Source organism: Salvia hispanica, chromosome 4, assembly GCF_023119035.1.
Source record: "Salvia hispanica cultivar TCC Black 2014 chromosome 4, UniMelb_Shisp_WGS_1.0, whole genome shotgun sequence".
NCBI classification, from domain to species: domain Eukaryota; kingdom Viridiplantae; phylum Streptophyta; class Magnoliopsida; order Lamiales; family Lamiaceae; genus Salvia; species Salvia hispanica.
The window spans coordinates 52,149,206-52,176,796 of record NC_062968.1 but is presented as its reverse complement, the minus strand read 5'-3'; the positions used below and the strand labels follow the sequence as shown (position 1 = coordinate 52,176,796).

General features: G+C 35.9%; 1 protein-coding gene, 2 long non-coding RNA genes and 2 pseudogenes across 3 annotated transcripts; 3 read left to right on the top strand and 2 right to left on the bottom strand.

Moving 5' to 3' along the window:
* Positions 1-557: 557 nt before the first annotated feature.
* Positions 558-3,471, bottom strand: LOC125221377 (annotated as a pseudogene).
* Positions 3,472-6,716: 3,245 nt separating this feature from the next.
* LOC125224302 (pyruvate decarboxylase 1-like) lies at positions 6,717-10,497 on the top strand. Its single transcript, XM_048127687.1, has 5 exons — positions 6,717-7,353; positions 7,434-7,597; positions 8,874-9,527; positions 9,607-9,724; positions 9,982-10,497. The coding sequence occupies exons 1-5, from the start codon at positions 6,895-6,897 to the stop codon at positions 10,336-10,338; spliced, it is 1,752 nt and encodes a 583-aa protein (XP_047983644.1). The 5' UTR covers positions 6,717-6,894; the 3' UTR covers positions 10,339-10,497.
* An 884-nt stretch (positions 10,498-11,381) lies between these two features.
* Positions 11,382-11,797, top strand: LOC125224305. Its single transcript, XR_007176850.1, has 2 exons — positions 11,382-11,512; positions 11,597-11,797. It is a non-coding gene; the product is annotated as an uncharacterized LOC125224305 (long non-coding RNA).
* Positions 11,798-22,105: 10,308 nt separating this feature from the next.
* On the top strand, positions 22,106-22,870 carry LOC125224307. The gene is made up of 2 exons (XR_007176851.1): positions 22,106-22,409; positions 22,504-22,870. It is a non-coding gene; the product is annotated as an uncharacterized LOC125224307 (long non-coding RNA).
* A 365-nt stretch (positions 22,871-23,235) lies between these two features.
* Positions 23,236-26,802, bottom strand: LOC125224298 (annotated as a pseudogene).
* Positions 26,803-27,591: the final 789 nt, after the last annotated feature.

The following is a 27,591-nucleotide window of genomic DNA, read 5'->3' as shown; positions in this document are numbered from 1 at the left end:
TTGCTATTATGTTGAATCGTCACTTGCGCGAGGTGAGTCTCGTTTGATAACATCCTCAAGAGAAGCTTGAAATAAGGTTTTATTATTCGGAACTAGCTAGTTGGAGTTTAATTACTCTATGAATAATAAATAAGATTTTCTTCGCTGAGTCCTCTCTTGGAATAAACAAGATATTAATTAATTAAGTCCATAGCAGACAATAATTAATTAATGGATGTTTCTATCTTAAGTGCAGGAAATAAATATAAAGTATTGGAAACCCGAAGTACTTGTAATTTCGGATTTGGATGGGAGAGTGCAATATTACTTCTGTAGTGGCTGCTCGTAATATTCCAATTTTAAGCTTATATTAAATTGGGTTTAATTTAATTAGTAAAAAGCTAATTGGAGGAGCCCATATCCAAAGCCTTCCATAGATCCTGGTTGAGCCCATCTAGAATGATAGGCCTATTTCCATTATTTGGTTGAAATGGGGAATGGCTGAAACGAAGCCCAACAAACAATTATTTGCCTAAACTACCCCTCTCCCGGTTGTTTGGTGAATTATCCATCCTCACTCACAAATTGTGTGAAATTATGGTGGTAAACACCAAGTCATACACAAACTGCTCAACCAAGTCATACACTATGTCTATGTTATAAAGGGTCGTCTCACCATTTGGCGAACGGATCAGAAATCAGCCATGGTTGCCTCCCCGAGCTGCTGTGGGATTTTCTGCATAAGCTCCCTTCTTCCCGGCTCTCCACATCCCAATACGAACGATGCTTGCAGTAATTTGAGCAGGAAACCACACGACATAGAGCTTATCTCCATTGGCAGCAACTCCGTGATAGTTTCAACCAAGTATTGGTACTTGAGTGTATCTCCACCTCGTATAGTGCCTTTGCTGAAGCCAGGGAGCCTTCTCATGATACAAGCTTGGAATGCCTCTCCGATCACATCAACAGAAACTCTCCCTTTAGCTCATATTGTTGAAATCACCTGTTTCCATAGAGCAATATGAAGCTCACAAAGCTCTCCATCCACCAGTCTTGAGGCACGGTTTGCTATTTCATCACACCGTTCCACAGAGGATTGTTCTCGGGCAGAAGCACTGGAGATTATAGGTATACGACCAATCAACTCTGGAAGGGTCGATAGAATCTTTGGAAGCGATGGAATTGAGGCAGTGGCTGACGATCTTCAGCTCCTCGGACCAGGGGAGATGAGACCTTGTGGTTTGAAGAAAAATTATGGAATCTTTCCAACTTCGGAAGATGCTGGAGCTGAGAAAGACGTCGAACTTGTATATGAGATTACCCTTCTCGACGGTCTCATACATTTCTAGATACTCTGTTGCACAACGCACTGCCACAACGTTGTAAGCGTTGAGTGTGGCAACCATGTCATAGCAGAACTTAGCACATATTTCGAGCGTAATAGGTCCTCCAGGAATGTCGTATATGCGTATCTTATCATTTCCTTCGTTTACGCTTCCAATGATCCTCTGAAGATGAGAACTCTTGGAGAGAAGAGGAAACTGCAACAAGAAGATATACTTAACCACTTTCTAAGGAATACGGACCACAATACTCAATCTGAATTCAGTCCATTCACAATTGAAAATTAAAGGGGGAGAAGCATATGAAAGAAAATATTCACTGCACTCAACAAGTCGACCACTATCCGGATTGAATCTTTCACACAAAAACCCAGCCTATACCAAAATAGCTTCAGTTTAACTGAATGACAACAGCAAGGGACGGAAATTGGAAGCACAATCTAACTTATAGCAGATGCACCCCAATCCTGCCAGACAAACTCATCTTTGATAAAGCAACAAAATTGGCACAAATCAGAAACAATTGAATTAAACAACCACACCAAATCCATCTTCAAAACATAAACCAACAAATCGAACTCAAAAAACCTCAAATGAACAAAGCAAATAAAGCTACAGATGCACAAAGCGAACCGAAATCAATTAAACAACCACACCAAATCAGTCACAGCAACAGATCGAACTGAACATATTAATCGAACATTCGAATTCAAACATACCCGAACGAAGCTAACCGATGGAATCCGAATTGAACTAAGGCGAGGACACAATCCGAATTGAACGAAGCTAAGCCGACGGAATCCGAATTGCAATGCGGCGAGGTCAGAATCCGATTTGAATGAAGCTAAGCCGACGAGGTCTCGAACGGCGGAAATTGAGTTCCCAACGGTAACAACAAGGATGTGGTTGACGAAATCGGAGGGCAAAATTGTACAAAGGCCCCGTTTCCAGCCGAATCGTGAAACACCCAAAAACCTTATACCACCTCACGACCTCGATACACTTGACACGGATGTGCTGATAGTTGTAGATGCGCGTCTGAAACCCGCTTCTGAATACCGGGTCGGTGGATTGATGTTGAGCCTACCAAACGAAGGAATTGGAGTGAAGGAAAGTGTGTTTCAGGGTATTTGGGGGCTACCAGACGCCCCCTTATACATATCATTTTGAAAATGCAACAATTTGAGTGAGAAATCAATATTAACATCTCAAGAACAAAATCATTAGTAACAAATCATAGCCTGGTTTAGTGGTGTACTATCCAGTATTTTGAATTCAAAATCCAATCATATAAAAAATATAAATTATTTGAGAGAAAAGCAAAAAAATGTAAAATAACGCGGAAAAAAGACTGTCCTAAAAATTGAATTTATTACGAATACATTATTTTTTTTACCTTTTAAACCACAAACAAAGATTAATATTAAGGTGAAAAATTATTAATAAGACTAATAGTAAGATAAAAAGTTATTTAAATAATTTAAGTTAATTTAAATAACTTTTCATATAGTTAGAGCATCCGCAGCAGTTGAAAACAATCCGTCCGTCCGTCGCTGGCAAGGACAAGGTTGTCCGCTGATGGGAGCTGTCCGTCTGTGCCAACGGCACGGCGCTGCTCTTAGCTAAGAGCACGTCCGTGCTACTGAGCACTCTTAAGTGGCGCTCTCTGATTGGCCAACGGCTAAGCCGTTGGCATATTCAAATTTTTTATTTTAAAAAAATTCAAAATTAATTTTAAAAAATATTTTTAAATTAAAAAAAATATATTTTCCCACTTCCCAAAAAATTATATCCGTTTTGTACCCACTTTTAATTTATTTTTCAATTTTTTTCCCCAAAATTCACATTTTCATCTATAAATACCCCCACTTCAACATAAAAAAATTCCCATAACAATTTAATTATGAGAATTTTTAATTTTTAGGATTTTAATTATGTATTTTTTTTATTTTCTAGGATTTTAATTTTGTAATTTTTATTTTTTAATGTATTTTTTATAATGTAGAAATGTTTTTAGTAATTGAAGTATTTAAATTGAATAATAGAATGGTGGGACCCTTGAGCTTGTCCTTAACTATGAGCACGGATGTGGATGTTGTGCTCTTAGTTAAAGACAAAGGAGTAAAAATGGATTTGGACCTACCTCCATGCTCTTAGCTAAGAGCATGAATGGAGATGCCCTTAGTGAGAAGCAAATTCATGAAGCCAATCTACATTAAAAAGAAAAATGCTCCATTAACAAGTCAACTATAGGTGTATAGCCTGCCATAATTAAGTTCCATGGGGAAGACGGGGCAGTGAGCCGTTGTGTCGCTAACGCTTTTAGTTTTATAAGTGTTTTAAAAACCGGATTGGACCGGACGGTCTGACCGATTCGGCCGCGAATCGGTAGTGTGTCCGGTCCTATTCATGTATATAAACTGTTGTGACGTTGGACCGTTTTGAACCGGATGAGCCGGATGGTTCAGCCGGAAACCGGTGGCCGGTTAGACCAGTTCATCGTGGAAAAAAAAAAAATCTAGACTTTCTCTTTGAACTTCAGTTCCTGCAAAACTGGAGCTAGCACCTCTCGCCAATGCTTCTACGTTTCTTCAAGCTGTTGCGCTCTCTGAAGAGTGATGATGTAATTGGTGCATATAGATTCTCCAAATGAATTTATTTGAGAATAAAGTTCTTCAATGGTTGTATTTGAAGAGTTAGTAGAGAGAGATTAAAAATTTGGAAATGGAGAAGATGATTGCAAGTGTCGTACATAAATTTGGGAATATGAAAAGTTAATTGAGAGATTTAAAACTTGGGAATGAAAGGACGCACAAGTGCCGTGTAAATTTTGGAAATAAGAAAAGGTTTTGATATATGTGCAAACATTTAAAATAAAATTTCTTTCATATAGTACTCGTAGGTTTTCAATTGGGTTTAGCCTTAATATTTAATATTGTACTTTTACAATTATTTTGATTAAAAAAGTTATTATTATAGTACCATTTTGAGATTATCTGAAATTAATAAATATGATATAATTTTAATGTTATAACTTTAAGATTTCTAGTATTTTATTTAATTTTAATATTGTTATACTATATATTTAATTATTTCATTATTTAAACAATATTGTACAGTATTCCGGCTCGACCGCTAGTCTGACCAGTTGAACCAATTGAACCGTGAACCGATAGTTTCACCGGTTCGGTTTTTAAAACATTTACTCTATCGTCTAGTGAATATATTTTCAGAGAACTAGTGTTTCAAAAAAACATATTCTTTATCCGTCTCCTAAAAATAGACTAATTTTGAAACAACGACTCCCTCTGTCCATAAAAAATAAAACACATTTATCATTTTTGTCCATCCATAAAAAATAGAGCACAATTATTTATGGAAAATTTTTAACAAATAATAACCCTACACATCATTTCACTAATGCTACTTTTCATTTACTTTTTTTTCTTTTCTCTTACTTTTTTCACTTCTCTCTTATTTTATCAATCTATACATATATAAAAGGCGAGTTTTGGTCTTTTCTTGAAATATTTATATGTTTTGTCCTTATTCTGAAATATTTATAAGTTATGGACCAATTTGAATATTTTAAGTAACTCATGAATATTTATTTAGGTATTTTAATGAGCATTTGACTAATTCTTAAAGCACTACAATGACTCATTGGTGGTTACAAATATTTAAATAGAATAATGAGCATTTAACAAATTTTGTAACCTATATTGTCTTGATTTTAAAATTATGATGTTTTAATTCCATGATCTCTCATTTACTAATTTTGTACCTATAAAAGGCATTGAATTGTGGATGAAATACAATATACACACTAACAAAACATTCTTCATTCTCTCTCAAGCTCTCAACATTTTATTGCACATTTTAGGAACATTGTTTTGCTCGATTTTGGAGCCCCGTCAAGTTTATAGGTGCCTAGCAGGTTTGAGATGTTATATACGTTAGGAGGAAGTCGTTTTCATCTCTGGGGAAAATATGTCAATCCGAGAGCACTAACCTTGATGTAATTTGTCTTGCGGAAAGATGGTTTTTCTTGACTAATTTTCATTGTAATTTCCATTTCATTTATTGTTGTTTTTTTCCTTTGATTACAAAAGTTAGAGTACCGCGTGTATATGGTTCCAGAATTTTATCCCAATATTTCTTACAGTTCTTAGAGAGAGAAGAATTGTAACATCCTTAACTCAAACATACATAGTATTTATCTTCATCTTTACACAATTTATTATTTTTAGTAGAGAAATATGAAGGATTGTTTTAAACATATTTTTCAAAAATGTCAACACTTAATGTAGTCTCTTTATCATTGTCCAAATAATTGTGTTTGTCTCAATTCAATTTTAAATATGTTTAAGTTAATGTCTTTAGGTGTAAAATGAATTGAGGAGTATATATTTATTGAATTTTTATTACATAGTAGTATATTTTTCTATTTTAAATCGTATATAATTATATTGTTTCTTATTTTAATTAATCGATTAACAATTTAAAATTGTATGACAAAAAAATATTCCGTCGTGCATCGCACGTGGGTTAAGACTAGTTCACATTAAAATCCGTGTGATACACCAATTGCTCTAATTATTGTGGACGGAGAGAATATGTTTAATAGTACTCCCTCCGTCCCGCTTAAGATGACACGTTTTCCTTTTTAGTTTGTCCCAACTAAGATGACACATTTCCTTTTTGGTAACTTTCTCTCTCCAATTAATACACTCAACCACTTTTTCTCACTCCTATTAAAATATTCATCTTTCTTTATCTCTCTACTTTAATACTTACACCCACCTTCTCTCTCTCCAATTAAACACTTTAACCAATAACTCCTAAAACTCCGTGCCGGCTAAGCAATGTATCATTTTAGTCGGGACGGAAGGAGTACATAATTGGTAGTATTATAAGTACTAAGAAAAATAAAAAAAATAATTAAAATATTATAAATGGAGAATGACACACCAGTTAAAATTATACAAGTGTCTATGCTATTTCAGGGTACAGGTACTCTACTTGCCACACCTAGTGGACGTTAATAACTAGTGTCTAAAATTTTTGCTATACCTAAATCGTTTTAATTAAGTACTCCCTCCGTCCCATAAAAGTTGTCGTATTCCTTTTTAGTCCGTCCCAACAAAGTTGAGTTATTTTCTTTTTTAACTAAAGACAAAACATCTAATCACTCTTATTTTATTCCATAATTTACTTTACTCTCTCTTATCTTTCATACTTTTTTCATCTCTTCTATTTATTTAATATAAATTCTTAATCTCCGTGCCCAAAAGTTTTATCTCAACTTTTATGGGACGGAGGGAGTACTTTTTAGTCTTTTACAGTATATATTTTGTATCAAATCCAGAAAAGTGAAAATGTGCAGGGCAACTCCGGAAAAGTGCATTCATTTCTGGGTGGGGTTCCCAATGCTGTATCAATTCTTTCGCAGTCGGAAGAATTGATTTCTCAAAAAAACTGAAACAGTGCGGGCCTTCCATTTTACAGTAATGTATATTCTGCCAATTTTGCCTCTCAAATAAAAAATCAAGCTCAAATACCAACCAAGCATATGGAAATGGAAACAACTACGGTTCCGTCAAATTCATGCAACGGCGTCGTTCCAGCCGAGGCGACTCTCGGCCAGCACCTAGCGCGGCGGCTCGTGCAGATCGGCGTGAGCGACGTGTTTTCGGTCCCCGGCGATTACAATATGGCGCTGCTCGATTACCTCATAGCCGAGCCGGGGCTCAACTTGATCGGCTGCTGCAATGAGCTCAATGCGGGCTACGCCGCCGACGGATACGCCCGGGCCCGCGGCGTCGCTGCGTGCGCGGTCACGTTCACCGTCGGAGGGCTGAGTATCCTGAACGCGATCGCGGGCGCGTACAGCGGGAGTCTCCCGGTGATATGCATCGTGGGAGGTCCGAGCTCGAACGATTACGGATCGAACCGGATCCTGCATCACACAATCGGGTTGCCGGATTTTAGCCAGGAGCTGCGTTGCTTCCAAACAGTCACTTGCTATCAGGTACTATTGCATTGGCATGTGTATATCACTATCACGAAAGAGAGAGAAGGATTTCTACTAATTTGGTTGTGATTGAATAGGCAGTGGTGAATAATTTGGAGGATGCGCGTGAGTTGATAGACACGGCGATATGTAGAGCGTTGAAAGAGAGTAAGCCGGTGTATATTAGTGTTAGCTGCAACTTGGCCGGGATTCCACACGCATCGTTTACACCTCATCCCATTCCATATACTCTCATCCCTGTGTAAGGACTCCTCTATCCTTTTCTTTCAAACTTCATTGTTTTTCACTTTTATTTCAATTCGATGTGTGTGTTCTCTTTTGTGGTAAAGTGTGAAAGTATTTACTAGTACTTGCTCCATTTGTTCATGGATAAATATTCTTTTTTTAACTCATAAATCATTTCAAGAAAGATAAAAGTAAATGGAAAAATTCAGTATATTATGAATTCTATCTTTATTTATTTATTTACTATTTATTTATTTTACGGAGCAGTAAAATGTGATTATTATATATATCAATTCTCTTATATATAATAACCTAAGTCTTTCTTCATATATACAATTGTCTATTATAGCATCTTCAATGGGAGAAGGCATATAGGAAAGGTATATTATGTATTTATCTTCTTAAAAAGTGAATTATATCCTTTTAAAAAGTAACACATTACAAAAGGAAAAGATAAATAGAAAGATAAATTATTTTTTAAAAATAAAATAATAATACAAAATGCATCAAAAAATATAAAGTGTAAAAAATAATAGTACAAACCCCTTGGAGAGGGGTTTTTCATAAAAGGAAAACAAATATGGTAGTTATAAGATTTTACCTGGGTAGGTAAGATAGGGTTCTAAATTGGAAAAGGTATAACACCTTCTCAAATATTTTAGATAATAATTTTTCATGAAAAAAAGATAAATATGATAGTTATATTAGTTTACCTTTTCATTTACATCTCTCCTTGTAGTTATTTTATTTTTAAAAAATCATTTATCTTTCTATATACCTTTCTCCTTTGAATGTGTTATTTTTGAAAGGGTATGTTTCATTTTTGAGAAGATTCATACTCTCTCCGTTCCATAAGAATATGCACTCTTTCCTTTTTGTCAATCCACAAGAATATGCATTTTTTAATTTAAAAAACTCTTTTCACTCTAATGAGGTAGAGACCCATTCTCCCCTAATAATATATTAATTATTTTTTCTTTCTACCTTTCTCTTATTTAATCAATTTTGTATTAAAACTCATGTCAAATTCATAGTGCATATTCTTTGAAGACGAAAGAGAGTAAATGATGTACCTCTTCTATCTTTTCTTGTTGAAGATGATATTTAATGAAAGTAAATCTAACAAAATGCACTTACATGTTAGCCTGCACAATGCTAAAAGGTGTAATGATTAGAGTATGCATTATATTATTATAGGTATTTTCCGTTTCATCTCTGAAGAATAGTGAAAACTATTTTCCTCATCTTTTTTCTTATCCATTGTATTGTTTGGATAAATATAAAACAAAAAGAGAGAGCAAGAAAACGAGTCTAGAAGCAGCAGTCGACGCCGCAGTGTCATTCTTGAACAATGCATCGAAACCAGTTATGGTGGGAGGTCCCAAAATGCGAGCCGCAAACGCAACCAACACCTTCCTAAAACTGGCCGACGCTTGTGGCTATCCCGTCGCCGTAATGCCGTCCGCCAAAGGCCTAATCCCCGAGCACCACCCTCATTTCATAGGCACCTACTGGGGCGCAGCGAGTACGCCGTTCTGTGCCGAGACTGTCGAATCTGCCGACGCATACCTCTTTGTCGGGCCCATCTTTGACGACACAAACACATTATCCTACTCTCTGCATCTCAAGGAGGCCAAGAAAATACTAGTTGAGCCCGATCGCGTGGTCATAGGCGATGATGGCTCGACATATGACAGTGTCCGAATGAAGGACTTCTTGTCTGCTCTTGCGGGAATGGTGAGGCGTAACGAAACTGGCTTTGAGAATCACCGTAGGATGTATGTTGGGGATGGATATCCGCGGAGAAGCAAGGAGAATGAGGCGTTGAGGGTGAATGTTCTGTTTCAGCATATTCAGAAGATGTTGTGTGGAGAGATGGTTGTGGTTGCTGAAACAGGGGATTCTTGGTTTAATTGTCAGAAATTGAAATTGCCACCTGGATGTGGGTGAGTAGGAAATGAGTTTTGGATTCAATTTGTTTTATTTCATGATGTGTGTGGTTTGAATGCAAATCTTGGTTTGAAGGTATGAGGTCCAGATGGAGTATGGGTCGATTGGTTGGTCCGTTGGTGCGACTCTAGGCTATGCTCAAGCTGCACCGGAGAAGCGTGTGGTTGCATGCATCGGCGATGGTAGTTTTCAGGTACTCAAATTCACAAAGTTTGATCAAATTTTGGCAAGTCTCGTAAAGTTTGAAAACTAAATACTTAAATTACCATTTCAATTTTAACGAATTGTCTCATTTTCTGGTGATACTTAAAATTACGTTTCAAAATTTCATTTATAAGATTTTATCGGAATTTAACCAAATTTTGTGATTTAAATAACTACTAGTGTTATCTATTAGTCTCAGTTTAATGAGATTTGAAGACGGAATAACTTGAGATGCTATATGTATAGATGACGGCGCAGGAGGTGTCAACGATGCTTGAGTGCGGGCAGAATAGCATAATTTTCTTGATAAACAATGGCGGCTACACCATCGAAGCAGTGATTCACGGTGGGCCCTATAATGTGATCAAGAATTGGAACTATACTGGTTTGGTTGATGCAATTTGCAATGGCAAAGGCAAATGCTGGACTACGAAGGTTGGATGCGAGGAAGAATTGATTGAAGACATTGATGGTGCCATAGGAGCCAATAAAGATTGCTTGTGTGTCATTGAGGTGATGATCCACAAGGATGATACAAGCAGAGAACTTCTGCAATTGGGTACCATTTGTTCTGCAGCTAAAAGTCGCCCATCTAAACCCTGAGCTTCAATGGATTCCAAGTCCAAAATAATTACTTATAACGTATATAGTGGCATGTTAAACTATGCCACTTATGTGAGCATTATGGGTGAACATCGTGTTAACGTTATCTATCTTATTTTACATTTATTTCAATTCTGATACCTCGGTAAGTAATTATTGATGTCATTAATTATACAAATTAAATAATAATATAAACTCAGTTATTTATTTTCTCAAATTTAGATAAATGAATAAAAGAACAAACTGGATCTTGTTTTTTATTTAATTTATAAAATTAATATTGCCAATAATATTTATGTGGTGAATCAAACTAAATTTATTTAAAAAACAATAAGAATGTTCACTAATACTCACGTATTGTGTTCGTATGATAAGAGTTAACTAGGTTGCATTTTTTTAAAAACTCATCAATTGTGAGTGATGAATTTAATATAGAATTGCTATATTTATAAATTCGTGTGTAAATGGGTGAGATAAAAAAATGAAGCTTTTGTGAATTCGAATTCTTGACCATAAATTTATGCAATAAGATAATGAATCCACCGTATAAAATTAGGTGGGTTTTTGAGTTTTTTTGACATATATATTATTTAATGAGTATACTGTCAGAAAAATTATACATTTTGTTCAAAATTCAGTTTGTTGCGCGATTTTGACAATAAAGATCATTAATTTTAACAAATGTGTCAAATATTCTCGCAGTCTAATTTTAGTGAATTGAATATATTGTGGGCTTGTGGCATCTTAAAAATTATACGTGACCGAGATCACCAATGAATTTTATCATTTTTAAACACAATATTAGCCCAAGTCAATAACTTATCATGAATAAAAAACAAATTATTTGATCAGGAGGAAATTGAAATACTATAAAAATCATAGTAACTTTTACTGCTAATTTTAAAGTTGTGAGATACATTAAATTTGATTAAAATTAATAAAGTTTCCGGTTATTCAGCCAATTACAGTTATCAGTCTTTTGTAACTTTCATTGGACTACCATTTACAAAGCCACTCAGCCCAATAGTTTGAAGGCCCATTTAAATCCATACAAGACTACTATATATCCAAAGCAAACCCTAGGGTTTCTTCCCATTGCGATATCCAATATCCGCATTGCGTTCAAAGAGGCGATTCCTTATCTAGAGTTTCTCCTTCAACAATGAGAGCTAAGGTAAATGTTTTGCTTCCGATTGTTCATTCATTAGCAGTAATTTTTTCCAGTAGAATCGATCTCTTATTTAATTCTATTTAACAGTGGAAGAAGAAGCGTATGAGGAGGTTGAAGAGGAAGCGCCGAAAGATGAGACAGAGATCCAAGTAGAGGCGTCCGGCGCGCCGTCTCTAGGGTTTTATCTTCGTTTACATTATCTATTTTTCGAATTTTGTTATGTAGTGGATTATGACTCCTCTAAACTACAAGTTTTTGGATCGTTTTAAGCAATTGAGGTTTTCGTTATTTATCAGTGTTATTTTTTTTAGTTGGTAACTGGTTTTGCTCTTTTATTTTAGTTCGATTGCGTTGAATTTTTTCTTAAATGAACTAATCTGAGTGAAATCATGGTTACCTGATCACTTGGAATATATCCAACATGCCAATTTTGTTATCTTTTATTTTTCATTAAGTACCAATGGTTGTCCTGTGTTTGTTGTACCTTTCCATAGTTTCCTTTCATTGATTTTCTCATTTTACTTGTGGAAAGGCATGAGTGAATCAGTTAGTTCTTATATCTAATCTCAGGGAGTTTGTTTTCTTTGTGTTCACCTAGAGACTGAAAGCAAGTGTGTTTTGTATATTGTATAAATTCAATACTACTTGCTCTGTCCGCCAATAATACGTGTTCAGTTTTTCCATTTCAGTCTGTCCACGGATAGAGCCGATTCTCCTTACTATATTTAGAAACAATGAGCACCCCCCTTCATTATTTACGTAGAATTCAAAACTGCCATTAAAAAACCCTCAAATCCACTGCATCCATATCCTCTCCTTCGCTCTCTCTTGAGCTCTAATTTTAATCACCGCTGTCTCCACTGCCTCTATCTGGATCCCTTGCTTAAATCCTCCATTGCTTCCTCCATCACCTCCCTTCTCACTGTCTTTGTAATAATCACCGCTGCCTCTGTCGTCTCTATCTGTAACCCTTGCTTTATGCGTTTGCCGCATCCTAATCAAACCCTCTTTTAGATTGAGTCGAAAGTCTACCCATGTATAAATGTTTCAATTCGAGCGAGAGCTCTAATCGGTGATGTGAGAAGTTCTTGGTTGAAAGCTCCACTTGGGCTGAATGTTGCTAAAATCTGTTCTGGAAAAATATGTTCTTTTGGCTTCTCTGCTTGTTTATTTGTTTTCTCTGATTTATGTTTGGTGCCGTTTTGAATTTGATTCACAGCATATTTGAATTGCTGTGTGGTTCTGTTCTTGGTGTTTTAATTCTCCAGATTTGTATGTTCTTGGTGTTTTAATTCTCCAGATTTGTATGTTCTTGGTGTTTAATTCTGCAGGTTTGGTTTTGCAGTAGTTGTTTCGGCTTTTGTTTTTTTTCAATAAACTGAATTTAAAGGTGTATGTACCATAATTTTGAAAACTTCAGTTATGAATTACTCCATTAGCTTATAAATTAAGATCTAGTTATAATATACTTTTGTCTGTCTTCCTCTTTACCCTTAGATTGTTGACTATTTATGAGTTCTGTTACGACTCTTATTGCTTCGTGATTTTGAACAAATTTTTTCTGGGTTGGGGGTGTGTCGTTACAATTTATTCCTTTCAGCACACGGCAAGAAAGAAACTTGGATTGTATTGCAATTCAATCAAATGATGCTTACTACACTAGCTAGGAATGTTACTTCCTCTGTCCCACTTTAGGAGTCCTGGTTGAGTTTGGCACAGTTTTAAAAAATGTAAAATTGTTGAAAAAAGATAGTGGAATGTGGGTCATACTTTTTTATATTAGTTTTATAATAAAATGTGAGTGGAAAAATGTTAGTGGAATGTGGGGTCATACACCATTTATGGAATATTTCAACCGGGATTCTAAAGTGGGACATTCAAAAATGGTAAATCGGGACTCCTAAAGTGGGACGGAGGGAGTAATTCATACTACTCCCTCTGTCTCGGCCTAAGCATATGCGAGATGTTTCTATTTTGGCACAAGAATATAGGTAGTGGTGTTTAGTGAATTACTACCTCTGTCCCCCAAATTTTGCTACACTTTGACCCGACATGGGTTTTAAGAAATGTAATGGAAAGTGAGTTGAAAAAGTTGGTGGAATGTGGGTCTTACTTTTAAAGTATTAGTTTTATAATAAAATGTGAGTAGGAATGAGTTAGTGGAATATGGGGTCCACTACCAAAAATGGTAAAAGTGAAGTGTATCAAATTTTCGAGGGACGGACCAAAATAGTAAACTGTATCAAATTTTCAAGGACGGAGGTAGTAAATTATTAAGGGCATCCATAGTGGTGGCCCACTTGGGCATGCCTAAGCCACTAAATTTAGGCATGCCCAATAAACTTGGCCCTCCCACCAAAAACTTGGCCAGTGCAATGGTGGGCCTCTAGCCCTAAATTAAAATTAATTTTTTTCATTTTTTGTTATACTTTTTAATTTAAGTAGAATAAATTTTATTTGACTATAATAATTAAAAAAAATCTAAATTAATTTTTAAAAATTTGACAATTACAAGTAAATATATTTATTAAAAATTTGAATCGTAATTAGGGTGTAAATTGAAATTGCAATTCTTAATTAAAAAGTTGACCAATTTAATAGGGATTTAATTTTAGAGTTGATTTGTTTCCAAAATTAATGAATACATTTTTTTTTCTTTCCCTCTCTCTTTCCATTGAAACCGCCCTCCATATTTCTCTATTTCTCTCCACTTCATATTCTCCAAAATTCCTCTCCATAAAATTAGCACAAAACTGAAAAAAAAAAAAAAAACGAAATTGCCCCAAGGGCCGTGGCTCTCGGCCCCTGCAGTGGAGGGCCTCGCCTGGGCCGACTCCACGCCCCTCAGTTGGGCACCCCCCCAACCGCGGCTCTCGACGGCTCAAGTAGTGGGGGGCCGCGGCCTTCCCACTGTGGATGCTTTAATAGTAAAGTAAGAAAGAGAAAGAAAGAAAAAAATAAGAAAGAAAAAGAGAGAATTAAGTAAGAAAAAAGAAAAAGTAAGAAAGAGAAAGAGAGAATAAAATAAGAGAAAGGAAAAAGTAGGAGAGATAAGAGGAAAAAGTAGGAGAACGGAGTGGGTTGATTGTTGCTAAAAAAAGAAACGTCTTACTTAGATTGGGACGTACCAATAAGGAAAATGTCTCACTTAGACTAGAATAAAGGGAGTACTATATAAACCATATAATCAAAGAGAACCTCTCTCTCTCTCCCCCCTCCCTCTCCCTCATTTAGGTGCAAATTCATGCTCGTTATTTAGTGCTGGCCTGTTACGATCAGCCCATCTCACAGTGTAGCTGAACCGTCTGGGCCAACCAACGGCAGCGAGAGTACGTCCGTGACTGGAGAAACAACCAAGGAAGCGGAAACATTGCCGGAGAAAGAGAAGCAACATTATAAGCCGAAGGGCAAGCAGGTGCATAAAGGCTCGAGAAAGAAGCATACTCAAAGACTGAGTAGGGGAGACAAGTTCGGAAACCGGTCTGATCCAGGTGCAAACTCATGCTCGTTATTTAGTGCTGGCCTGATACGATAAGCCCACCTCACAGTGTAGTTGAACCGTCTGGGCCAACCAACTGCAGCGAGAGTACGTCCGTGACTGAAGAAACAACCAAGGAAGCAGAAACGTCGCCGGAGAAAGAGAAGCAAAATTATAAGCCGAAGGGCAAGCAGGTGCATAAAGGCTCGAGAAAGAAGCAGACTGAGTAGGGGAGACAAGTTCGGAAACCGGACCGATGTGAGAGCTAGTTAGTTTATTTATATCGTAAGTTAGCGTTTTTGCTTTGTTATTTTTGACGATTATTTTACATATTTTTTTTTAGTTTGTTCCAATCGAGATGACACATTTCAATTTTGAATTACCTTTTATTCTCAAATTAATATACTTAACCACTTTTTCTTTCTCCTCAATCAAATATTCAATTCCTTTATTTCTTCATTTAATAATGGGAAAAGCTAGACAACCACAACCACGTTATGTACAACCATAATCCAGTTCAATAGAAAAAAAAAACGGTTTATTCATAAATTTTCGGTTCAATAAAAACTATATTTACTTTTCTACCCTCGATTAAAACTACCGCCTCCTATTATTTTCTCCACCCAAAATAGCGCCTGTTTTTGTGTTTTTCCCTCTCCCGTTTTGCTATTTCCTTGCTTACCTTACAAACATCCTTATCTACGTAGCTATATTCAAGGATTCAATTTGTTCTTTTACAAAATAAACACAACTAAAAGGGAAGGATACTATACAGAAAATATTTTGGCCAAATCTTTAACTAAACTTGTTTTTTTTTTTTTTTTTTTCCTATAAACATAGTATTGTAATCTGACGTATTTTTGTATGTATAACATGAATCTTTTTTTAAATCTATGTGTTTTGCATATTTATTTAATATGCACACTGAATTAACTTTTCTCTTTTTCCTTGTTTAATAAGTATTTATTATGTAATATTATATTTTTATTTAAAAATTCAAATACTTTAAAATCTAGTTGGATTCATAAATTGAATAGAGAAATTCTAATGAAATTATTGTTTGAATAAATATATATTTTTAAATCTACATGGATTCTAATATCATAAAAAAATAAATAGATCAAACAACGAATCATACTCATCACTTGATTTTGTCTGTAAAATTCTATAATATTAGTGTTAGATTAAATAATTTTTAATGTGCTTAAGATTTAATATTACAAAATAAATAAATTAATTTGTCAATCATCTCATCCAACTATTTGGTTTGTTAAAACAATACTAATGACATTAGTCTTGATTGAAATATAATGTTGCGATAGATCATCAATTAGTAATTTGATCAAAAATGTTTTGTTAATGTGTTTAGGATTTAATATTGTAATATTCAACTAGTGATTTATTTTTATCCAACCTTTTGACTTATTAGAGAAATTATAGTGAATTATTGTATTAGATTAAATAATTATTTTTAATTTACTTAGATTATATTATGACAAGAAAATAAATAAATCAAGCATCTAATTGTTCTTATTTAACTATTTTGTCTGTAAACGTAATTATATGACATTAATGTTTGATTAAATAATTTTTTTATGTTCTTGACATTTTAATGTTGTAAAATAAATACTTGTCATCCAACTATTTGGTTTGTAAAAAAAAAATAGTCATGACATTTTAGTCATTATTTAGATCTAATGTTGCAAAATAGATATATCAATCAATGATTTGATTAAATGATTTGTTAATTTGCTCGTGATATAATATTTTAAAATTCAACTAGTGATTTATTATCATCCATTGTTTTTTACTTGTGACATTGTATTAGAATCAAATTAAATATATAAATCAAACTGAACAATGTTAAACGAGCGTGATGCTCACATAAGAAGCTCACATAAGATATGTAGCATATTATTCCTATAGTATCTGATTCATTAATCTTTTAATGTGGTCAAGACTTAATATTGAAAAATATATAGATCAATTAGTAAATTATTTTCATCTAACTATTATTAAAAACTCTTAATGATATTAAAAACTCTTAATGATATTAATTATACTAAATTTTGAAAACTTTTTTCTTTCTAATGAGATGAGACTAATTATCCACTAACAATACTTTAATTGTACTTTTTTCTCTACCTCTCTTTTATTTTATCAATTTTACATTAAAACTCACGCCGAAACCAAAATGCATATTCTTTTGGAACGAAGGGAGTATATACTTAAATTATTAGTAATATCACCAACTATTTGATTTTCATTACGTGGTTTTGTGTACTCGATGTGTTGACTTATAAATCACAAAGCATAATTAAATTAGAAAATGATAGTAAAACAAATGTATTATGAATATTCATTCGTATCAATTATTTTATTATTAAATAGCAGTAAATATAAAATTAACTACTTGTATATAATGAGGAAGTGATAATATTTCTTTGATAGTATAATGCTTACCTAATAATTGAATAACATTAAATTGGTTATTTCAAAATAAGGAAGAGATAAGTAATAGTTGTACAGTAATATATTTTTTGTATTAGAATTTGCATGGTTTATCATTAATCGATTTTCTTTAATTGGGGTTTACTATATATACACTTGATTATATTAGTATTTCTTGATTTGAGCCGTGGAATTATATATTTTGAATTTATAAATAGATTTCATAGTTTAATAATTTAATTTCACATTTTTTTATATTATAAAAAAATTATTAAGGGAGGAAAATCTGGTTAAAAAGTCGTGGTTTTGTACAGAAAATAATTTCACGGTATTTCACACGAGAGACGGAACAACACAAATAATTTCTGTACTAATATGCCTTCTAAAACACTATCTAGTTAAAAAACATTAATTTATTAGGTATTTCTAGGGATAATTAATGGTTGTGAGTTGTGTGCTTTGATTCAATTTCCAATTAAGGGCTATTAAATACAATTAATGTATCTTTAATTCAAATTTTGAATATGTTAGATTCCCTTTCTTCCGAGAAAATGAAATGGAGGGAAGTAAAAAAACAAAATAAGGTAAAGGATATATATGTAAATTTAATCTTTCACTAACTCCAACCTATATTTTATCTATTAATTAATATTTGAATTTATCAATATGATCTTGTGTGGTTGGCCATAATAGGATTGTTTAACATCACTCTATAATAATTATACTCTCTTTTTTTTTTAGTCCAATTAACTATATTAATTAATAATTTCTAAAATTTCATGTTAGCTAAAACAATGTGTCCATCTTGATTGGGGTGGAGGGAGTAGTATTGTCTTATGTTTACTCTATACGATTATTTTATGGAATGATTGGTGCGATGTGATAATGCTGCTGCAACTTGCAACTTGCAATTCCAAATGTGCCCCTGATTTGACACCAACTTTTTAGTTAATGTCTGTCGGCCAACTCATTTGCTTTTTTGTTCCTGTCTTTGTCGATAACAATCTTTTAAGTCTTCGTCTACAATTACAGTAGTAATTTACTTTTCTGTTCTTCGTTGAAGCTGCAGAAATTTTTGGGTCACATTCACATTATATTTGAGTTTCTAATGCTTTGTCAATTATTGAGTGTATGATGGATGAGGGATATGAGGAACGTGTACGTGTGTGGTCAATCCTTAGAGAAGAAGCGGGATTGTTTGAGTGGAATTCTTCAATCAGAGATTTCAAGCAGGATCTTGATGAAGAAGCTTTGGCACATGAGGAAGTAGACCAACACAAAATCACAGTTCTGCTCAAAGACATTGTACCGCTTCTCAAATGGATGTACTCCGATTATCTCATAAAATTTTGGAGAGTCGTGAAAGTGGAGGGGAGTCATCACTACCTCTCTTCCTCACACCACCCTTTTCATCATAGCCAGCTCCCCAAGGGGTTACATTCGATCAGGGAGCTATATAGTGCTCGTGAGTGTGTCGTGGACATCGGAGGAGAAGGAGACCGCGGGCATCTTGGAGGCGTTGGACGGGTGTACCGGAACAGGCTACCGGAATCCACACCTGATCTGAGACTCTACTCCACCCATGAATTTCCGATGCGGGATGAAGCTGCTCGCTGTGGTTTCAGAGTTTACATGGCACTGCCTCTTTTTGATTTCTATACAGATCAATACTACGGTGTGTTGGAGCTCTTTCAAAGCCAACTTTCTAATGATAACATCGATCGTTTACTATCCTTTCTGGAACTAAAACTACAGGTTAATCACAAAATGAATCATGTAAAATATTTGATTGAGTTAATTTTTTTTATTAATCAAACTAAAGGCTTCGATTCGATATATTCAGATTGCAGGGTTGAGGTCCAGTCACAATTCCATTGCTTTTAAAAAAGAAACGGTAAACATAGAGCATTCCTTTAAAACGAGCTACTATTTCATTGGACTGCAATTTCTTATTTCCTCTCATCAATATAAGCAGCTGCAGCAACCTGTAAGTGAAATAGCAGAGGTTCTTGAATTGGCTGTGGCGACAATCCCGGGACTATATCTGGCACAGGTTTGGATCCCCTGCAACGATGATTGTGCTTACATCACCACCAACTTATGCTGCATGAGGATGGTATCTTTCTTAGATTCTCAGAGTAAGAAATTCAATTCGTGGTGTGATATTGGTGATGATATGCATGCCTATCTTCAAGCTTGTGAATTTCACAAGTTCCGCATGAATAGTCAAAATCACTACTTAAATTTATGTGACCTCACCATATATGAGAATTCATTGGCCCACTATGCTCTCAAAGCTAGGATGTCCCATTACATTACAGTTGCTCATCAAAGCAACAACAAACACTTGTACTTCATTCAATTTTTTCTTCGACCAAAGTATATGCAAGATGCTAGTGGTGATCATTCTCTAAACTTGCTCTTAAAGTTACTGGGGATCAATCTCAAGAGTGTAACTGTAATGTTTGTATTTGGGAAACAACTTGTAGAGGAATATCTAAAGCGTGATGCAATAGAATGCAAGTCAATTTTCAGTTTGAAGAAGTCTGACAAGCAAAACTTATTGGAGTTGAACATGACAACATACTTGAAGACAGTTGACTCGTGTTGCCTAAAACCTACAACCACCACATCCACAGGTGTGGACACGGTATGGGTTTTTAGCTTGCCAGCGAAACAAAGCGTATGTAAAAACCATGTTAAAAGTAACTCATTAGTGATCATGGAGAAGATGGAAGATTTCATGAAGAAATTAGCAGTCAAATCTTGGAAACACAATAAATGGATAGTCCAATTTTGGGCGCCAAAAATAGGACAGAATAGGTGCTATCTAGAAACTTCAGATCAACCTTATGTTGTTGGTTGTCTTGCAAAAGGTATAGCTTCTTTTAGGAAAAAATGTACGGAAAATTACTATTTTGTTGACGACCAAGCCAAACAAGATGAACTTGGACCCCCTGGACGTGTCTACAGATCCAAACACCCTGAAATCAGCCCTGACCTCTACTACTACACGAAAGAAGAATTTCCAACAAGGAACTTTGCAATGCTTTGTTGCAATCGTGGATACATGGCTTTACCTGTATGTGATGACTATGATAGGCTTGTGGGTGTGCTAGAGCTCCTAGGATTTTATTATTCTGACCTTAAGATCATCAAAAAACTAATGGAGGTACTATCTCTTGCTAGTTTTGACTTGTTATTATCTGAAATCGTTGTGAAAAATATGTCCATTTTCATGCAGGCAGAGATATTGTACTCGACTCATATAGACTTCCACTCAAGATTTTTAGAAAATGGACCTGTCAGTGTAATCTTTAACACAATTTCAGATTGGTAATTGTGTCACCAACATGTTTGTGTATATTTTGAATCAGATTGTCAATTGTAGGAATGAAGCTTTTGAAGAAATCCTAGGTGCTTGGGTTCCCTTTCTCACATACATAGACCTTCCCCAACTCCATATGACAAATGTTTGGGTTCCCATTGCAGAATGTGATAGTACTACCAATACCAATATGAGCTGCATGGAGCTGGTATTATGTAGTAATGATATCTACGAATTTGTGCCTACACATTCAGTTCGTTGTATTCATGTTCAAGCCAGAAAAGGAATTGTTGGGATGGCATTGTCATCCGAAAGCAAATCATGTTTTTGTCCAAATTTAAGTGAATTTAGCATAGTTGACCAGCCCCTGTCACACTATGACATGAGTGATCGTCGTGATGCTTGTTTTGCAATTTGTTTGCAAAGTTCACACACTGGTAACCTTGTTTATGTTTTTGAGTTCTTTCTCTACCAAGGTCCTGCAACACATAAGTATGTTTGGTACTTCTTGAGCCTTCTATTTCCAATACTAAAAGAAGTGGCGAAGAATTTAAATCTGGAGATGGACAGTTTCAAGTTAACATACGAGGATGAAGAAGAAGAGGAGATCTTATTAACCAGAGATGCTGATTTGCAACTTTGTCCAAAGACTCGAAAAGCGACAGGCGAGACAATCATCAAACTGTTAGTTCGATGACAAAACTAGCTCTGCTTTTTCTCCTTCATTTCCTTTCTAAACAAACGCCTTTGCATTTTCTTTACACATTCTGCCCTTGATGGTGGTGGCTTTGTTAAGACATTATCTGTATCTTTCTCCTAATCTTGGATTTTGGTGTGAAAGCTTCTTTATTGGACTGCATTTATAGCAAAAGAGTTTGCGAAAACGAACACTCTTATTGTGCTGAAAGCTTCTTTATTGTGCTGCATTTATAGCAAAAGAGTGCGAAAACGAACACTCTCTATATTATTTATGTTTAGAGTGTAGATGCTTCTATAGATTTATAAAGTGTTCAACTAGCTACGGCCTACGATTCTACAATTCTCAGAGTATGATTAATTCCTTATAAAGTGATAAATAATTCACAATTAACCCTCGTGCAATTCAATTATTCGAAAAAGTATTTTATAATTTGATCAAATTAATGGCCTAGTATCTATATTTGTGGTTTGGGCTTTAAGTTCAAGCCCAACTAATAAAACGAAAAAACATGATTTTATTTTCCATAACTTGACCATTTTACTGACAATAGTAGTATTTTTTGTAAAAAAAATATTTTGTCAACCGTTAAATTATTCAGCAATTTGAGTATTGTTGTATTCAAATGAATTTTCACCAAAATAACCGATTGATCTTCAGTTAGAGTTTATTTTTCGCAAGTCAAATGTTTGCAGTTCTGTATTCCTGCACCAATCGGTGGGAAAAAAAATGAACTGCCAATTTCGAAATAGCGTTATTTGATTACGTAAACACCACTCTCTTGTCTTCTTCCTGCTCGACAAATTGCCTAGCTGAAGTAATGAAACATTCTCATGATTAATTTTATATATCCAGTGCCAAAATGTAACCACTAAATAGTATGAATAAATTCTCATAACCATGTTTCATTAACCATTCCTTGTATTGTATATCATCTGATTTTAATGTGAGTGATTCCTATCCGGTGAGAGCTTGTTTTTATCTTCTGTATTAGTGTATACCTCTGAATCATCAGTCATCAGTGCCTGTTCTTCATACAGATTTCAATCTCTATCACTCACAATCTGCTGTCGTTGGAGGATCCCCGATGGCATCTTCCGGAGAAATCAGCTTTGCTAGGGGGCTGGTAGGAGATGCCCTTTACCGCGAGTTGCAGAGACTATTGACTGATACAATAAACTTCAGGTGAGAATTGTGCTTTCTTGAAAAAAATCTCCGCTCTATTTTAGTGTTCAATTGCTTTCTTGATTAGACCGTGCATAGTGATTCGATGGTTATGCTTGTCTATGATGGATTCACATAGCTGGTGTTGAATGTAGTTATCATAATTTGGTCGTGTATTGTTGTTGAACATGCTATTGAAGGCATTTTTTTTTCGGGTTTTGAAGAGAGCTTGAATTTTTTTGACTTGCTATTGCATAATCAGATTCATTTTGTTTGTTTTTTTTTTCTGTATCAAGGCAATCTGATACTTGCAAAATCCTTTCAGAGTGATATTATTCATACCTTTTTGGTATTTGATCATGTATTGCTGCTGTGAGTGCTGTACGTTGCATGCAAAATGAGATAGAATCAAACTCCTGGTATATTTTTTATCTATCTAAAGTTCTAAACTAGTAACTCTTAAAAAAACTGAAAGTTGTGGCAATGATAACTAAATAAACCTCATATATCAACGAACACCCATATGCTTGTCAAATAAAGCTCCTATTTTTGTATGCACACCAGTCAAATGGGCCGAACACCTGTCAAATACAGGTTGGAAAGATCCATGCGCAACGAAAACAAGATTTACCCAAATAATAATAATAAGAAGAAAAGGTTAAAGCTATTAATGCACATTGAGTTATTGAGAGACTAGCTACTTGGATCTCTGCCTCTTTCTTAGCATGTGACTATTCAATGTCGTCGTCCTCCTCTTCGTCTTCCAGCACTGCAACACAAAATTGGAAACATAATGCAAACTGAGAAGTCGTAACGATTTTATCATGAAAAAGTTGCAGAATACCTTGATTTAGTGAATCCGAGTGTGGGAAAGATGAGTGATAGGAATTGATCAAGTTGCTTGCTGTAGTATTCCCTCCACTTCTTGCACAATGCAACTGGAACAAATACTAACATCAATCCAACTCCATAACCCAAACCGGTGATTATCAATTTCCAATCGTATTCTCTCACTTTCAAGCTTGCAGGTGAATTTGCCTCTGGTGACTCTGGGGCACAGCTTGTATTCAAAGGAAATCCGCACAGTCCTGAATTCCCTTTGAAGCTTTCCGCTGAAAAGGTTTGAAGTTGGGTACCTGTTGGGATCATTCCATACAAGTTATTGTAAGATAAGTTCAAGAACGACAGAAAGTTCAGTTTCGAAAGCTCTTGTGGTATTTTCCCTGTCAGCTGATTGTCTGAAAGGTCCAGTGATCCAAGCTGTTTCAGATTTCCAATGGAGCTTGGAATTGCACCTGAGAATGAATTGTGTGATCAGTTGAGAACATAAAGTGAGCTGATATCTCCAACTGTATGGGGTATGTCCCCGCTGAAATTATTGCAAGAGACATCGATAGCAGTGAAAACTGTCAAAATCTTGACAAGCTCCAGGCTCTAGGCCTTTGATAGTAACTGTTACTGCATCCTGGTATTACAAGTTCATCAGAAAATCAAAGCGTATGTGGCCTCCCCTCAACTCTGTGCCATTCTCTAGCATCATTCCTTTCCAACTTTTAATAAACCTCGGATTTATTGCACCACTGAAGTTATTGGAAGCTATATCAATGATTTGAAGACTTGGCCATCTCCCCTTGACCTCAGAACAACTGATGTTCCCATGAAATTTGTTGTTGCGCAGAACAAGAACGCGCAAGCTGGAAGAATGTTTCATCTTGCATGGGAATGTATCGTCAATCTTGTTGTTTCCAACATTCAACACTTCTAAAGATGTGCAGTTGGCAACGGACAATGGGATTCTTCCTCCAAGGTTATTTTGACTGAGGTCTAATGTCTTTAAACCACAGGTGGAAGAAAAAAAATCTGGTATCTCACCACTGATTTTATTTCTCCTCAGATTCAGCACTCCAAGAGTAGAACTCTTTACTAGGCAATTTGGTATACTACCACTCAAGTTGTTGTCAGACAAATCAAGAACTTGAAGGTAAGTTGCGCTGCAAAGATATTCAGGAATTGTTCCACTAAGGCTATTGTTTGCTAGAGAGAAGAACAGTGTGACGAAGCAAAGTCACCTATGTTAACTGGATTGGCCTGCTGAAAGTTATTGGTCGAATAGTCTACATAGATAGCTGATGCTGGCGGTAGTGGGAACTCACCTCTAAGTTCGTTAGAGTGTAAGTCTAGTACAACAAGAAAAGAAGGGATTTCGAAAGGCTTTTGAAGATCTGCCAGGAAATTACTAGAAAGATTCAAATGGATGAGAGATCCATTTCCAAGGTTCCAAATCCAACTAGGTACTTCTCCCTTGATTTTATTCTTTGAGAGGTCCAGAAATATTAATTTGGATTGATTTCTGAGATCAGGAAAGTTGTACAAGTTGCAGGAAGCTAGATTTAATCGGCTTAGCTGGGGATACTGGGATGACTTGAATTGCTGCTGCTTGAAACAACAGACAAGTTGTTGAATCCAAGCTCCAGTCTTGTGAGGTTTGGAAACCTTTGAATCTTTTCCAGATTAAAGGTGCCATTGAAGAGGTTTGAAGAAAGTGATAGTACACTCAGCCTCACAAGTTTGAAAAAAGACTCTGGAATGGACCCTTTAAACTGGTTACAACTTAAATCTACTGTATCCAGATTGGAGGTATTTGGAATGTGAAATTCCTCAATCTGGCCATTAAATGTGTTGTTGGAATGAAGAAGCCCCTGAAGTGAAGGGAGACCAAACAGAGAAGAAGGAATGCTCCCATTCAAAGAATTGGAACCTAAGTTTATGTATTCAAGACTTGAGAGGCCTTCAAAATGGTCGGAAGAAAGTGAACCGGTTAGAGAATTGCGACTGAGGTCTAGGTGTGTCAATTTACTGGACATCCTAAAAGGGGGTATTGAGCCAATGAAAGATTTGAAGGAGAAATCTATGTAGACTAGCTCTGTTAGATTAGAGATGGTGGTCGGTATCAATCCGGTAAAGTTGCAACTAAAAAGGTCTATCTTTGACAACATTCTTAGATTGCCAATGGAGTCTGGCAACCCACCTGACATATTAGTGAGGCTAAGCACCATAATCCTTAAAGAACTATTCGCTGGAAGCTTGGGAATAGTGCCACCGATATTCTCATTGTTGGACAAATCAAGAATCTGTAAAGTGGCTACCTGAAAGATGGCGTCTGGAAAGATACCTTGCAGAAAGCAATTTCCCAGAGTCAAGGTTGTCAAATTTGAAAATTTTGCAATGTACTCCGGCACCGTTGTCTGCAGATTGTTACCATCAAGGCGTAGAACTGACAGAGAATGAAGCTCTACAAGTGAAGGATCAAGGGGGCCTGATAGACCACATCTGCGCAAGCTCAGCGTTGTTAAGTTGGTAGAGAAGAAGACAATGCTTGGCACCAGTCACTTTTCTGAGCAGAAATGTTGACATTGTCAAGATAAAGTTCTCTCAGGCTTGGAAGATTCTGAACAAGCCTTCGCAGATTTGGATTCTCAAGTATTAGAGCTCCTCCAAACAAGCTGGACAGATCAAGAGTAACCAGACCTCTCAACTCTGAAAGTTCAATCGGGACCTGTCCGCCAAAGCCTGCATTTGACAAATTCAGGTTCGACAAATTGCTCAGATTTTGAAGCCCCTTTGGAATCAGGGCACGGTTCAACAAGTTGGAAGCTAAATTCAGGCTTTCAAGAGATTGAAGACTGAAAAGAGCAGTCGAGTTGTCGATCCCTCCAGAGATGGCCTCGTTTTCCAAGTTCAAGCTGATCACACGGCCTGCACCATCACAGCCTACTCCTTCCCATCCGCAGCAGTCATCACTTCGGTTCCATTTCGACAGCTTGGTAGAATAAGTGGAATCGTAAACAAGGGTACTCCTCAGCTGCAGCAACGACGATCTTTGATGGACGTTGCATTGGCCGGAAACAAGAAGAGGAATCAAGATCTGGGACATGGATAAGAAAAGAAGTTGACGGAGAAAGAGTGGAATGCTCATTGGTTTGAATTGCAAGAGTCTCCCATAAACATGTCTAGTATGGATAACATCAGTTACAGCTTTCGACAAATTTAAAGGAAATATAACTTTTAGTGTTGAAGTGGCCAAGACTTGATAGGGACTTGAGAGAGAAGCAAAGAAGAAAGGAAATGACAGGGAGTTCCCATTTCTTTTCATGGTCAACAATTGTTAGCTATGTGCTTTGTGTTTCTTTGTGTGATCATAAAGCTATTATCCATAAGTTAATTGATTTGGTTTGGCTTTGGAAGACTTGCATTCACAACTAGCCGCAACTAGAGTTTTTAAATTTTTTCATACACATGGAATAGAAAAAGGAATCTATGGATTTGCCATTTATATAATTATATATTATAATTACAGAATTCATAGGCACTTGGTCTCTCTATCATGGAATCTGGATTGGTGTGAGAATTAGTTAAATAATAGTGTGAGTCAAATAAAGTGCAAATACCCAAAAACGAGTGAGGATGGAGATGATTATAATAATAGTTTGAATCAAATGAAGTGCAATCACCTAACGAGTTTGCGTGGAGATGAATATAATAATGGGCGTCAGCATTAGCAATGGAGGGCCGATGGGGAAGGCCTTGGGCGTCAGCATTAGCAATGGAGGGCCGATGGGAGGGCCTTCCCCATCGGCCTCCATCGGCCCCCCATAGTGGAAAATGGGCCGCCGAGCGCCCCCTCGCTCTCTCCCCCATATGGCCGATGTATCGGCCCTAGCCGTTGAGAAGGGCTCTCTGATCGGCCCTCCATTGTGGAGGAAGGGCCGCCGGTCGGCCCTCTCACCTATTTTTTTTTTTTTTTGTTTTTTTCAATTTTTTTTTATTTTTTCTATATATATCTCCATTTCCCATCACTTTCACACCATTCCTCCACTTTCCAACACTTTGACCACTTTCCATCACTTTCCACACTTATCTTTTCACTCTACACCTCCTCTCTCTACAAAATGGATTCCGACAAC